The 12,871-nt window shown below is 44.3% G+C and overlaps 1 protein-coding gene and 1 long non-coding RNA gene across 3 annotated transcripts in view; one reads left to right on the forward strand and one right to left on the reverse strand.

Moving 5' to 3' along the window:
- LOC142010904 (uncharacterized) overlaps positions 1–7,817 on the reverse strand; it is a 120,421-nt gene extending 112,604 nt beyond the window's left edge. For both annotated transcript variants that reach the window (XR_012644914.1, XR_012644915.1), the window contains exon 1: positions 7,708–7,817. This is a non-coding gene — a long non-coding RNA (uncharacterized LOC142010904). The remainder of the gene's footprint in view (positions 1–7,707) is intronic.
- Positions 7,818–7,825: 8 nt separating this feature from the next.
- The window catches only part of PNPT1 (polyribonucleotide nucleotidyltransferase 1), a 46,065-nt gene continuing 41,019 nt past the window's right edge, over positions 7,826–12,871 (forward strand). Inside the window, exons 1-3 of the mRNA XM_074989484.1 lie at positions 7,826–8,151; positions 11,899–11,959; positions 12,654–12,728. Coding sequence (XP_074845585.1) covers positions 7,952–8,151; positions 11,899–11,959; positions 12,654–12,728 — 336 coding nt within the window. The 5' untranslated portion in view covers positions 7,826–7,951. The remainder of the gene's footprint in view (positions 8,152–11,898; positions 11,960–12,653; positions 12,729–12,871) is intronic.

The raw sequence follows: 12,871 nt of genomic DNA on the forward strand, positions 1-12,871 counted from the left end.
GAAGATCAAAAGAACAGCAATTTTTTGCATTCCTGTAGCTTAATGTTCACCCACAGGAGAAGAGACTTACTGGCTTCATATGCCAAGGTACGTACCCCTGGAAAAGATTTATAATTAAGAACAAACAGAGAAATATTTAGCTCTCCAAACAGTGTTTGGGCCTATTTTTATTAATGTGTTTGCACAAAAACGGTCGGATAAATATTTTCAACTGGACTTCAAGGTATACCGTACTAAAAATATTACACTGAAATAATTTAAGTATAGACCTATTTCTTCTAGCACTGAAATCCCGTGTACAGCTGGAGGCAAAATAAGGGTCTGATCCAAGCCCTATTGAACTCAATGAAAAGACTCCCATTGATGTCCAAGCACTTTGGAAGCAGGCCATAACTGAATGCTGGGGTAAGATATTCTTCAGAAAAAAACATAAGAAGCAAGTCTGAATTTGATAGCTTATTTAGTGTTGCCAACTTTCTAGCTGCACAAAACCACATGACACCCTCCCACTAAGCAGCACCCTGCCCCACTCCTCATCTAAGGCACCATCCTTGCCTCACCCCTTCTCTGAGGCCCTGCTTGTGCTCACTCCATCCCTCCTCCCAGTGTTGCTTGCTCTCCCCCCACTCACTCACTCACACAAGGGGGTGAGAACTCCAGCTGAGAATGCAGACTCTGAAATGGGGCTGGGGATGAGGGGTTTGGAATGCAGGAGGTTGCTATTGGTTGGAACCTAGGCGTTTGGAAGACAGGAGGGAGATCAGGTCTGGAATGGGGGGATTGAGGACTGGAGATAAGGGATTTGAGGTATAGCAGGGTGCTTTGAGTTGGGATCAAGGAATCTGGAGGGCAGGAGCGGGATCAAAGCTGGGGCAGAGGGTAGGAGCACAGACAGGTTCTGGGCAGCTCTCACTTCAAGCAGCTCCTGGAAATAGCAGCATGTTCTATCCCCCCCAACACCCCTTACCATCTGCTGCAGTTCAAATATGGTAATATCTTATCTTAGCTGGGAAATAAATGAATTAGTAGTGGATTCTTTTAGAAATTTGATTTTCATATGGGACGGATTATGGAATAAAAGTAATACATCAAGGATAATGCTTTCAAAGGTGCCAAAGTGATTTAAGCCCCCAAATCCTATTTTCAAAACTGATACAGGCACTTGGGGCCAATTTTTAAAAGTTATTTAGACATCTAAAGTTGCAGCAAGGCAATTAATGGGAATTTTAAATGCACTTATCCTACTTAGATGTTTTTGAAAATCCCACTAACCATGCAGTTGTCTCCTGAGGCACCTAAACACTTTTGAACATCTGGCCCTTAGAAGCCTACATCTTAGTAATATTCAAAGAAACTTAAGAATTTAAATAGCTGAGGCCTGGTCTACACTTAAAAGTTTTGCCAGTGTAGCTATGTTGGTTAGGAGTGTGAAAAAATCATGCCATTAACCAACATAGCTAAGCTGGTAAAAAGTCTCAGTTTAGACATAGTTGTACAGGCCAAATTTTTTTTCAGTGATAGAGGTTATTTTGTTGGGTGAACTGGTGTAAGTGATACCATCAAAAGTATTCATTAGCAAAAACTTCATTTCTACTGCAGAAACTACATCTCTGCCAGGAGCATTCACCAGTACAGCTATGCCAGGAAACATCTGACCATATAAGCAATGCCTAAGATATTTCTGAAAATGGGATCTTCACTCCTAAATCACTTCAGCATTTTTTAATGTTTCACCCATAGTGAATCAGTGCTGGTGGCAGACGGTGCTCAGATTAAGTTACAGGGCCATTGCTCCCCCTCTGAATACACCCATCTCCCACTAGGCTGAAAACGTATCTTTCCAGCTGCCACCCTCCCTCCACACTTTCTCCCCATTTTTGGAAATTGTCTCCTGCTCAAAAACCACTTTCCATCTGAATTAGCCTCTCTGTAGCCTAGAACTGCTTATTCTGCACCTGCTTCTGCTGAAGCCTATATCTGACATGTGGCAGGGACTCTGTGGCTGTGTCTATACTTGCATTCCTCTTTCAAAAGAGGCATGCAAATGAGGGAAATTGAAAACGCAAATGAGATTCAGATTTACATATCTGGCACCTCATTCGCATATTCTTTCACAAGACCTTCTTTTGAAAGAAGAAAAGCAGTGTAGATGTGGCTCTTGAGAAGGTAAACCCCATCTTTGAAAGAACCCTTCTTCCCATAAAAAAGATGGAGTTTACTTTCTCAAGCTCTTTCAAAAGAAGAATATGCAAATGAGGTGCCAGATATGTAAATCTGTACCTCATTTGCATTTTCAATTTCCCTCATTTGCATGCCTCTTTTAAAAGAGGAATGCAAGTATAGACACAGCCACAGAGTCCCTGCAACATGTGAGATATAGGCTTCAGCAGAAGCAGGTTTAGAATAAGTGTGTGTGGTTTGCTACCGGGGACATTACTGGGAAGACTCTCTTCAGAAGCTTGGGCAAGCTACAGTTTCCCGCTTCATTGTTAAATTAGTATAATTATCTCTCATACAATTCATGGGAGTGTGGTAGAGCTTAATTAATTAAAAATCATAAAGCACTTTGAGATTCACAGATGACAGATGCTGAATTTTTAGGGGGAAGAAGGGTGCTTTTGAAATCGGGGTTTCCTTTCAAAGGAACCCCATCTACACACCTAGTTTTCAATTCAAAAGCAGCACATTTGACACTCCAGGGCTACGTCTACATGTGCCCCAAACTTCGAAATGGCCACGCAAATGGCCATTTCAAAGTTTACTAATGAAGCGCTGAAATGCATATTCAGCGCTTCATTAGTATGCGGGTGGCCGCGGCGCTTCGAAATTGACGCAGTGGGCCACCGCGCATCTCATCCAGACGGGGCTCCTTTTTGAAAGGACCCCGCCTACTTCGAAGTCCCCTTATTCCTATGAGCAGATGGGAATAAGGGGACTTCGAAGTAGGCGGGGTCCTTTCGAAAAGGAGCCCCGTCTGGACGAGATGCGCGGTGGCGAGCCGCGTCAATTTCAAAGCGCCGTGGCCGCCCGCATGCTAATGAAGCGCTGAATATGCATTTCAGCGCTTCATTAGTAAACTTCGAAATGGCCATTTGCGTGGCCATTTCGAAGTTTGGGGCACGTGTGGACACGGCCCAGGTGGCCAGTTATGCAAATGAGGTGTTGAATATTCATATCCGTGCCTCCTTAGCATTTCCAATTGGTGGCATTTATATATCCCTTCTGAAAGGGAGGGGTAGTGTAGACGTGGCCTCAGTCTTATTAACCTCTCTTCATACCGAAACTATTTCATATCCGTAATCATTTTTGTTGCCTTTTCTGAACCTTTTTCAATTCTACATATATTTGTTGAGATAAGACAACTATATTTGCATACAGTATTCAAGATGTGGGTGCACTATGGATTGTTACATTTTTCTGTGGACTGTGAAGATACAGTTTAGCCTCTTTTAAAGGTCTGATAATTCCATCCATAACAACTACACACTGTTGGCCGACAAAAACAACCATGGCTTGCCTTATTCTAAATGTAATCACTGTAAAATATAACAATGTTCAGCTTTACACAAGCTCTTTATATTAGAATCTTTATATTAGAATCATCTACAATGGATGAAAGGCTGATGATTTTCATGAGGGATAATAATAAAGATGTAAAAATCATCGTTCAGATAATAAGATATTCATCAGCAATAGAGCGTACATGACTCAAGAAAATGTGGTGAAGTTTCTTGTTTTGCCACACAAATGTATTTTTGTACCAAACCATAATTGTACTAGTGAACCTGAATTTGGATGAAGATAACAGTTCCTTGCTCAGGCCAAGTCACAAGTTTATGAATTGTTTATCTTCTGATATGCCTTCTGCATGACTTGTCAAAGGATAAGCAGCATGCTAGCACTGAACAAAAATTAGCAGTTGTGAGAGTTTTCTCAGACAGTAACTCTGATTTCTGGAAATAAGGCCTAACATAGAAATATTCTAAGACAATGCAGAAAACATTTGCAAACAAGTAAAATACAAAATAGCATTGCAACAAATATTGGAATAATCTGCGTTACATTTCTTATGAAATCTCCTCCAGATTTTAATTCATGTTAATATCAGAGGACAAATGAAGTTAGTATAATGCACAACAGCATGTATTAATCTAGTCATTCATGAATCTCAGTAGTGACATGATTGGGCCTTTGTGCTCACATTAAAGTGAGCACGAATGAACAGTAATCTATTTTATTTTATACAACTGAGCAATAATTTCACTGTCCAAAAAGCAACCAAACATCTATTCACAGGAGTATAATATTTTGTTGTATTCTGAAAATACACAAATATACAGCAAATGTATCATGATTTTTAAATAGCACTTTTATACAAGGATCTCAATGCCTTTCAAATGAGGCTAAAGCTGAATCAACATTTTACTGTAAACGGAATACCAATACACTACACTGGCAAAGCGCTCCAAGCATGTATGCAGCTTACATCAGTAAATTGCGTTTTTGCTAATATAGCTTATTCAAGCCTCCTCCCCCTCCCACTGAAGTGAAATCAACTATATTACACAGTAAACCCTTGATTTAACAGACTCTGGGAATAACAGAAGGTGTCTGCCGGCCCGCCTGCCCTCCTCCCCACCCCACAAATAAATGCCAGAGACTCGCTGGAGCTGGAGGAGCTGCTGGAACGGCCACTGCAGTGGCTGGGGCCATCGGGGCCAGAGGTGCTGGAGGGGGGCCTGAGGCAGGGCGCAGGAGCTCTCCTCCCTCAGCCCCGTGTGTGTAGACCATGTCAGCACATAGCCACCACCGCCTGCAATGGAGCTGAGCAGCAGCCATGGAGTTGGAAGGTGCTGCCTGCTGGCAGGCTGGGGACGACTATGTTTTACCTTCGCACAGACAGCTTGGAGCCACAGGCTGGGTGAGCTGTAGCTCTGAAAGCTGCAGGAGATGGAAGGAGCCAGGCTGGCATTCAGCTCCTCTCCTGGTATTTGGGAGAGGGAAACAGAGGTATGAGGGGGGGAAATGGGGCAGTAAGGGGGAATGGACGCTGAAAGCTGGGGGCAGAGGACAGGAGTGAGTGATGGACTGGAAAGGTCAGTGCATCATCATAAAGTATAACCATTCAGATATAATGGACTTTCATTGTTAATGGACACCCCTTCTCCACTGTAAGGCTGTTAAATCAAGGTATTTACTGTGTATGGACATGTCTACACTAGCCCCAAACTTCAAAATGGCCACACAAATGGCCATTTCAAAGTTTACTAATGAAGCGCTGAAATACATATTCAGCGCCTCATTAACATGCGGGTGGCCGCAGCACTTTGAATTTGACGTGGCTCGCCGCCACGCGGCTCATCCCGAGGGGGCTCCTTTTCGAAAGGACCCTGCCTACTTCGAAGTCCCCTTATTCCCATCTGCTCATAGGAATAAGGAGACTTCGAAGTAGCCGGGGTCCTTTCGAAAAGGAGCCCTGACGGGATGAGCCACGCAGCGGTGAGCCGCGTCAATTTCGAAGTGCCGCGGCTGTCCGCATGCTAATGACACGCTGAATATGTATTTCAGCGCTTCATTCTGAAACTTCAAAATGGCCATTTGCATGGCCATTTCGAAGTTTGGGGCTAGTGTAGACATAGCCTATAAGTGCAGTTTTGCTAGTGTAACTAGGGGCATCTAAATTAGTGACTTTTGCCCACACTAATATGTCGGTCAAGTGTTTCAATATCTCACACCTCTGACCAATATAGTTATGCTGGCAGAAGGGAGTAGCATAAACATGGTCTAAGCATCATTATCTCTGTTTTACTGATGGAAAAACTAAGAAACAGAGAGAGGAAGTGAAATACCCAAATAACACAGCAGCTCAGCAACAGCGAGAATAACAACCAGGTCTTTTAATGACAAATGCAGTGCCATGATTGCTAGGTCAATGGGAGCTGCAGGGAGAGCACCAGCCTGTGAGGGCAGCACACAGAGCCCTTGGCCCTGCATTCCTAGGGGCTGCAGGGATGTGATGGCTGCTTCTGGGAGCTTCATGGGGCCAGGACGCTCTTGCACTGCCAGACTGGGAATCCTAAGGGACAGATTAAAAGTGGTGGCAGACCATATTCAGCCTGAGGACTGTAGTTGGCCCACCCCTGAACTACATCACTATAAGTGCTTCTAGATTGGTACAACTGCATCCATGTAGGAGACTGTATTGGTTGAACTACACTAGAACTTCACAGTTACAAACACAAGAGTTATGAACTGACCAGTCAGCCACATACCTCAATCATACAGCAGGAGAGAGAGAAAAAATCCAATACAGTACAGTACTGTGTTAAATGCAAACTATTAAGAAAATAAAGGGAAACCAGCATTTTTCTTCTACGTACTAACATTTCAAAGCTGTATGAAATCAATGATAAACTTTTGAAAGAATGACCAAGTATTGCTCAGGGTTACAACCAACCTCCATTCCTGAGATGTTTGTAACTCATAGTTTCCACTGCATTTGTACTGCTTGAGAAAATCTGCAAAAAATTATTAAAAATTGTGCAATAAAAAATGAAAAAATCTACATATTTTTAAAACAATGCAACATAATCATACTGGTTTCAATTATTTTGGTATTTTTATTTATTTTAAAGTACAGTAAATGGATGTAGAATGGGATTGGGCCGCATGTGAGGAAATCCCCAAACCTTCCCTGTGAAGTAGTAATGTAGCTACTATATTGACTCTTTACTTCTAGTAAGTTAGACAGCAAATATATGCAGCCATATTCTGTGTTACACCAAATGACTCATAAAGGAAAAAACCTTTCACCCCAAATGGTGAATGAGGGAAATAACCTCATTAGTAATAAGCTCCATGTACATATTATTTATGTCAATCCAGTAATTCTTTAAAAGAACAATGAAAGTTAACAGTAGTCTCTTTACTGAATGGCTGGGTGATTTTGCTGGGGATCTGTGTTTTAAGGTATAGTGAAGATTTTGCAGTTGGGAATTAGTGTTTGGGATGTTTGTTTGTTTGTTTGCCTGGGACCAGTGTTTGAGGTCAAAGGTGACTTTGCTAGGGGGTCACTATTTGATCTGGGTGGGGAATTTGATCTGGAGGAATCTCTGGACAGAAACTGAACTGTACAGATACTAAGCGACTCCACACTGGGGAGGGATGGATGGAAGGAAATAGTGGGGGAGGCATCTGACACCAACCCATGGTGGTTGTTGCGGTTGATCTCCGGACAGGGAATTTGTCAGTGATCACTGTTGCATGTGGACAGCAGTTTCTGCAGCTTTCGTTGGTCAGGAAGAAGCACAGCCAAAGGGAGCAGCTGAGGTGGCACCTGCAGAAGGGGGCAGCGCACCGGACCGCCTGGCCCCTCCACCTGGCAGCTGGAGAGATATGCCAACCAGTTTCCGGGAGCACCTGAAGAAAGCGCCATCTGCAGCCCATACCGCTTTCCTCCACCACAGGCCTGAGCAACCTGCCACACCCCAGCACCCGAGTCAGATCACAGAGCCCTTCCAGGGCACAGTCCCACCCCGTAGCCCAAATCTCCCTCTGCCCCGGCCTGCACGTAAACAAGCCGGCAGTGAAGGGCGGTGTGAGGAGGCTCATTCTCTCGCTCTCTCGCCGGAGGCGCGGGCGGGGCTATCTGTGCGGGGAATTCTGTGTTTGGCCGCGCGGGGGGGGGGAATATGAGGGGCACAGTACCTGGAGCTGACTCCGCCCTCCGGGGTGTGTCCCTGCTTGGCCGCCGTAGCAACACGTTGCCACCAGCGGGCGCCGGCCTTCGTCTTCAGCTCTGAGAGCGGACTCGAAACTCAGCCGGCTGCGGCGGGGAGCCCCAGCAGCCAATGGCGCTCGGCTTTGCTCCGAGAGAGCGCAACCACTGAACCTGCACGAGCCAATCGGCGGGGGTCTTGTAGCGCTGCTGTCGGGCCGTGACCCTGGTGTCATGGCTGCCTGCATGAGGTGCCAGGCCTGCTGCCGCGCTGGGCTCAGGGAGCTGGCAGCCGCTGACAGCCTCCACCCGTTGTCCGCCGCCATGCGGCGCTGGCTGGGGCAGGGCGCCCGGCTAGGGCAGTTAGCTCAGGCGCGAGGCCTGCAGGGCGGCGCCGGGGCCTACAAGGCGGTGTCGGTGAACGTGGGGAGCAGGTAACAAGTGGGTCGCCGGGAAAAAGCAGCGTTCGTCTCCGGTGTTGATTCCCTCTCCACTGGAGCCGGGGTCGAGACTGGCCCCCGCGCCTAGCCCATCTCAACAGAGTCCTCTGACCTCTCACTTCCCTGCGGCTTCCCGTCTCCAGGGTACCTGCTTCCTGCCACAACATCCCCTCGCTGCCCTGTTCCCTCACGAAGCAATCACGCCTGCTGGTGTTCTTCCTTCTGTAGTTTTTCCGCTCCTACCCACTCCTATGGTCTGTCACTTTTTTCTTTTTCTGACTTCAGGTTTGCTTCCCGTAAGGGTTTGCTATCTTGATCTCTGCTCTTCACTGCCCGCTCATGCCCCATATCAGCCGAGAAGTGTGCATTGGGGAGTGCCTGTGTGCGTTTGTTTCAGCTATCTTTTCTCCAGCCTACAGTCTCTCAGTAGGCAGTTAGGGAAGCTAGAACTAGACAACATTTTTTAAACGTATTGTTTGAAATCTGCTGGTGTTTTTGTTCTTTTTATGTCTGTGTTTATTGCATACAGGTGATGCACCTCTTGAATATCTTTTGTAATATAATGGTAATAAAGTGATTTAAAGTTGAACCATCTTAGTCATTGTAATGGGATGATTTTATGTCATAGTGATACTGGTGCAAAGTTGTGCTGGTATCTTTATAGAGTAGAAGGGTCTGAATACACATGCCATTTAAGATTAAAGTACCTGCTTCCATCTTTATTGAAAGAATAGAGTTAAAAACAGTAGAGGAGTTCAAGTACCTTGACAGTGTGAAAGCCAATGATGGCTCCCTTGACAAAGAAATCAATGCCAGAATCTGCCAGGCCAGCTGGGCACTAGGACGTCTGAGAGTGCAAGTGCTGAATCAGCACAATATCCGACACTCCGCTAAACTGAAAGTGTACAAGGCTGTAGTCCTGACCAGTCTCCTGTATGGCTGTGAAACCTGGACCTTGTACAGAATACATATAAAACTGCTGGAGCGCTTCCACACACACAGCCTGAGATCAATACAGCACATTTGATATCAGGACAGAGTTACGAACCTGGGAGTCCTGGACAGAGCAGGAACCACGAGCATCAAAGCCATGATCCTGAAAGCCCAGCTTCGCTGGACAGGGCAAGTCATACGAATGGAGAAGTCAAGAATCCCTAAACAACTCCTCTATGGTGAACTCTCCCAGGGCAAAAGGAATCAAGATAGGCCTCGCAAGAGGTATAAAGACTGAAGACCAACATTGCTCGTGCAGATCAGCTAGAGCAGCATGCAAAAGACTGAACAGTTTGGCGTGCGTTCGTACGACACGCATATGGCAACTTTGAAGAGCAGCGACACGTACGCCTCATTGTTGCTCATGAGAGGAAGAAAGCAATGGGAGCAGCCGCACCAACAAAGCCAGGACCATTCCCTTGCCCCCACTGTGAACGCCCATGCCATTTAAATCTTGGACTCCTCAGCCACATGCGAGTCCACAACCAATGAGCCTGTGCAAGCTCAAGACGTCATCCTCGGACACGACGGACTTCTTACATATTTGTTCAGCCAATGTATTTCAGTCCTGAGCTCCGGGTGCGAGAGTAGTCCATTCTTTGTAGATTTTCATTGTTTGGCCTCATCACAAAGACTGACCACAAAGTTCCTAGTTGTGAAGATTGTTTTGGTGATGTATAAGTGTTCAGTTGTCTTAGCAGCTACTCGATAACAAGTAGGACATCTTCATGTTACCCTCCTGTGAGTCTGTTGATGTCTGACCAGACTGGTTTGGGCGTTGTTCAGTAGAAACTGGACTGTTTCGGTCAGCCATCACATTAATGTAACCCCTCATCAGCTGGTGATGTCTTGTGGATCACTTGTGAACATTGAATAGGAGGCATACACTAGCCCAGAAGATCGACCCACTCAGGGTTGGTCTTCTGGGGGTTCAATTTAATGCATCCAGCAGGGATGCACAAAATTGACCTTTGGAGGTATAAGGGAGGTTGATGGCCAATTTAGCCTAGTGCAGATAAGTTGATTCTAGCTACACGATTGCCATAGCTACAGTTGCATGTCTGCACTCACCTTACTTTGCCTTGTGTAGACATAGCCAGAGAAATATCCATCCACATGTGGACACTTCCTGAGGTTTAAGACCTACTGGCTGCTTCCCTTTCCCCTCATTTGATGTTTTTTATTTACAAATTTCACCAGAGAAGTTGTGTAAAAGATTAGAATTCTGATCCAAAGCCCTCAGAAGTCAGTGGAAGAACTTCAGTTACTTCAGTGGGTATTAGATCAGGCCCTCATCAGTTGAGTAAATAAGGAAACTTAATGTCATTTGAATTTTTTATCATTACACACTCACACATATTGCTGTGAAAGAATGGGTATATTCTTGCCTTCAAATATAATAGAGCGTGTATCGTATCTTCCACTACACTTTTTCCATTAAAATACTGTCTGTTGTCATTGATAAAAAGTGCTTGTGTGGAGTGTAAATGTGTGCTGCTTTTTGCCTTGCATATGTACACCCTTCCATTTTGTATTGATCTTTACTTTTTCCCACCCCCACCCTCCCATTTAATAAATTCAGCCTTGAGACTAATGATAGCCAGTAATAGGACTCTTAAAACTCTGAAGTATAGGGTGGATTGAGTGGTTTCGAGCAGTAGTGGACAACCTGCCGACTGTATGCCACCCATTAGGGCAATCTGATTGTGGGCCACAAGAGATTTTACTGTTCTTGAGCATCCCCAGGCACCGTCTCTCACAACTCCCATTTGTCATGGTTCTCTGCTAGTATGAGCTGTGGGAGGGGGTACCAGCACGTCTCTGCAGCCTCCTCACCTGCAGGTGCTTCTTCCTACAGCTCCCATTTGTTGGGAACAGAAATTTGCAGCCACTGGGAGCTGCAGGGAACAGTGCCTGCAAATGGCCAATGTCAACAAAATGTCTCACAGCCTGCAATCAAATTTCCCTCATGTTTTGCAGATTGTCCACTACTGATATTGAGCCTTTCGCCTCTAGGTGACTAGATCACTCACTGGTTCAAACCTAGCTAAATTCAGTACTGACAAAGATATTACTATCTGGTTCTTACTTGGCAGGTGTGAAAGTGGGTGTCAATCTGTTTGTCTTGTTCCGTATGACCCTGTTGCAGATGGCAGTCACAATAGAGAAGTACAGGATGGAATTAGTGTGGAGATGAAGGGTTTGTCTGCACTGCCCTGCAGTTTAGAGGAGACTGAGGAGAGAAGTAGTGCATGTGGATCTGTGGGCATGAATTAAAGGTTCTTGAATTATGTTAATTTAGCCTATTTCGAACAGGATTACAGGAACGCTAACTAGTAACTGCTTTATTAATGGTCACAGCACGCACACAGGAGAGTTACAGCACAGCACTTTGATGTACACTGTTATTCACTCCCTGCCTGCCTCCCTCCCTCCTACCCGCCATGCCTGCCTTATCCATACTACTACAAGGCCTAAAGACATAGCCTAAATTCTTCTTTCATCTTAGAAGACCGGCAATTCTGGGATTGAGGAAAAATTGCTGAACAGTAGGGAAGCGTTACTCTTTATTTCCTGATGTGTGAATGAATAGAGGGCTTCTTCAGTATTCAGACTTGCCAAAGCTAGTTTACCATGAATAGTAATTGATATTTTCTAAAAATATGACACACAAAACATAAACATGTAAGAGGTATTGATAAACTGATTCTGATTTGTCACTAATGTCAGTTATCCTCTTTTTAACAGAAAGTTGGAAATTTCTTCAGGAAAACTGGCCAGATTTGCTGATGGGTGTGCTGTAGTGCAGGTAAAAATCTATGCAAGCTCAAAATCTGAAAGTTAAGTTGGGTAAGTGTACTGTGTTTTGCTGAGATGTTTCAACTTGTTACAGTAAACTTTTTCATATCCAGCATTCTGTTATCCAGAACTCTCAAATAACTGGCATTTTGACCATAAGTAAATTCAGTTACATTTTCCATAAGTACAGTATAGTTAAAGGAAGTATTGTAGTTGGTAAATAAAGAACTCTGGACAAATTTTTGTTTGTTTCTTAATATCTAACCTTGTTTTTCTTCAGTGTTATGCATTGCTAGGTATACCTCTTTGTTGTCCAGAATAGCTGAATATCCGGCAACTTCCTGGGCTATGAAACTATACAAAAGTTTACTGTACGTGGTAATTGAACTCCCTATTGGATCTAGCTACTGCATGTGCCTTAAATATTGAGTCCGTTCTGGTCTGGCTATGGTCTGAAGAAGTGGGTCTGTCCCACAAAAGCTCACCTAATAAACTATTTTGCTAGTCTTTAAAGTGCTACTTGACTGCTTTTTAACTTTTTGAAAGGTTTCCTGAAGTCTCAAAGTCTCACCAGCATATTGTGGTTTCATGTATTTGTTCTTTACTTGGAAAATTCTCAAATGAATCATTTAGTTCCACTTTTCAATCATGAAAATTTATGAATACATGTTTTCTGAAAGTAATTTCAGTGTTTTTTAATCAAGTTAGGTGACACGTCAGTGATGGTCACAGCAGTCAGTAAAACAAAACCTTCTCCTTCTCAGTTCATGCCGTTGACGGTGAGTATTAAACATAATTACAAAAACCCAAATTGGTAACTCTAAATAATAATAATGAAATGGAACTTGAGTTCTCAAATATTTCAGTAGGGCTTTACTGCAAGTTGTTTTGTCTCTGTGGCTACACCAAATAGAATAATAAA

Source organism: Carettochelys insculpta, chromosome 3 (genome assembly GCF_033958435.1).
Source record: "Carettochelys insculpta isolate YL-2023 chromosome 3, ASM3395843v1, whole genome shotgun sequence".
Lineage (NCBI taxonomy): Eukaryota > Metazoa > Chordata > Testudines > Carettochelyidae > Carettochelys > Carettochelys insculpta.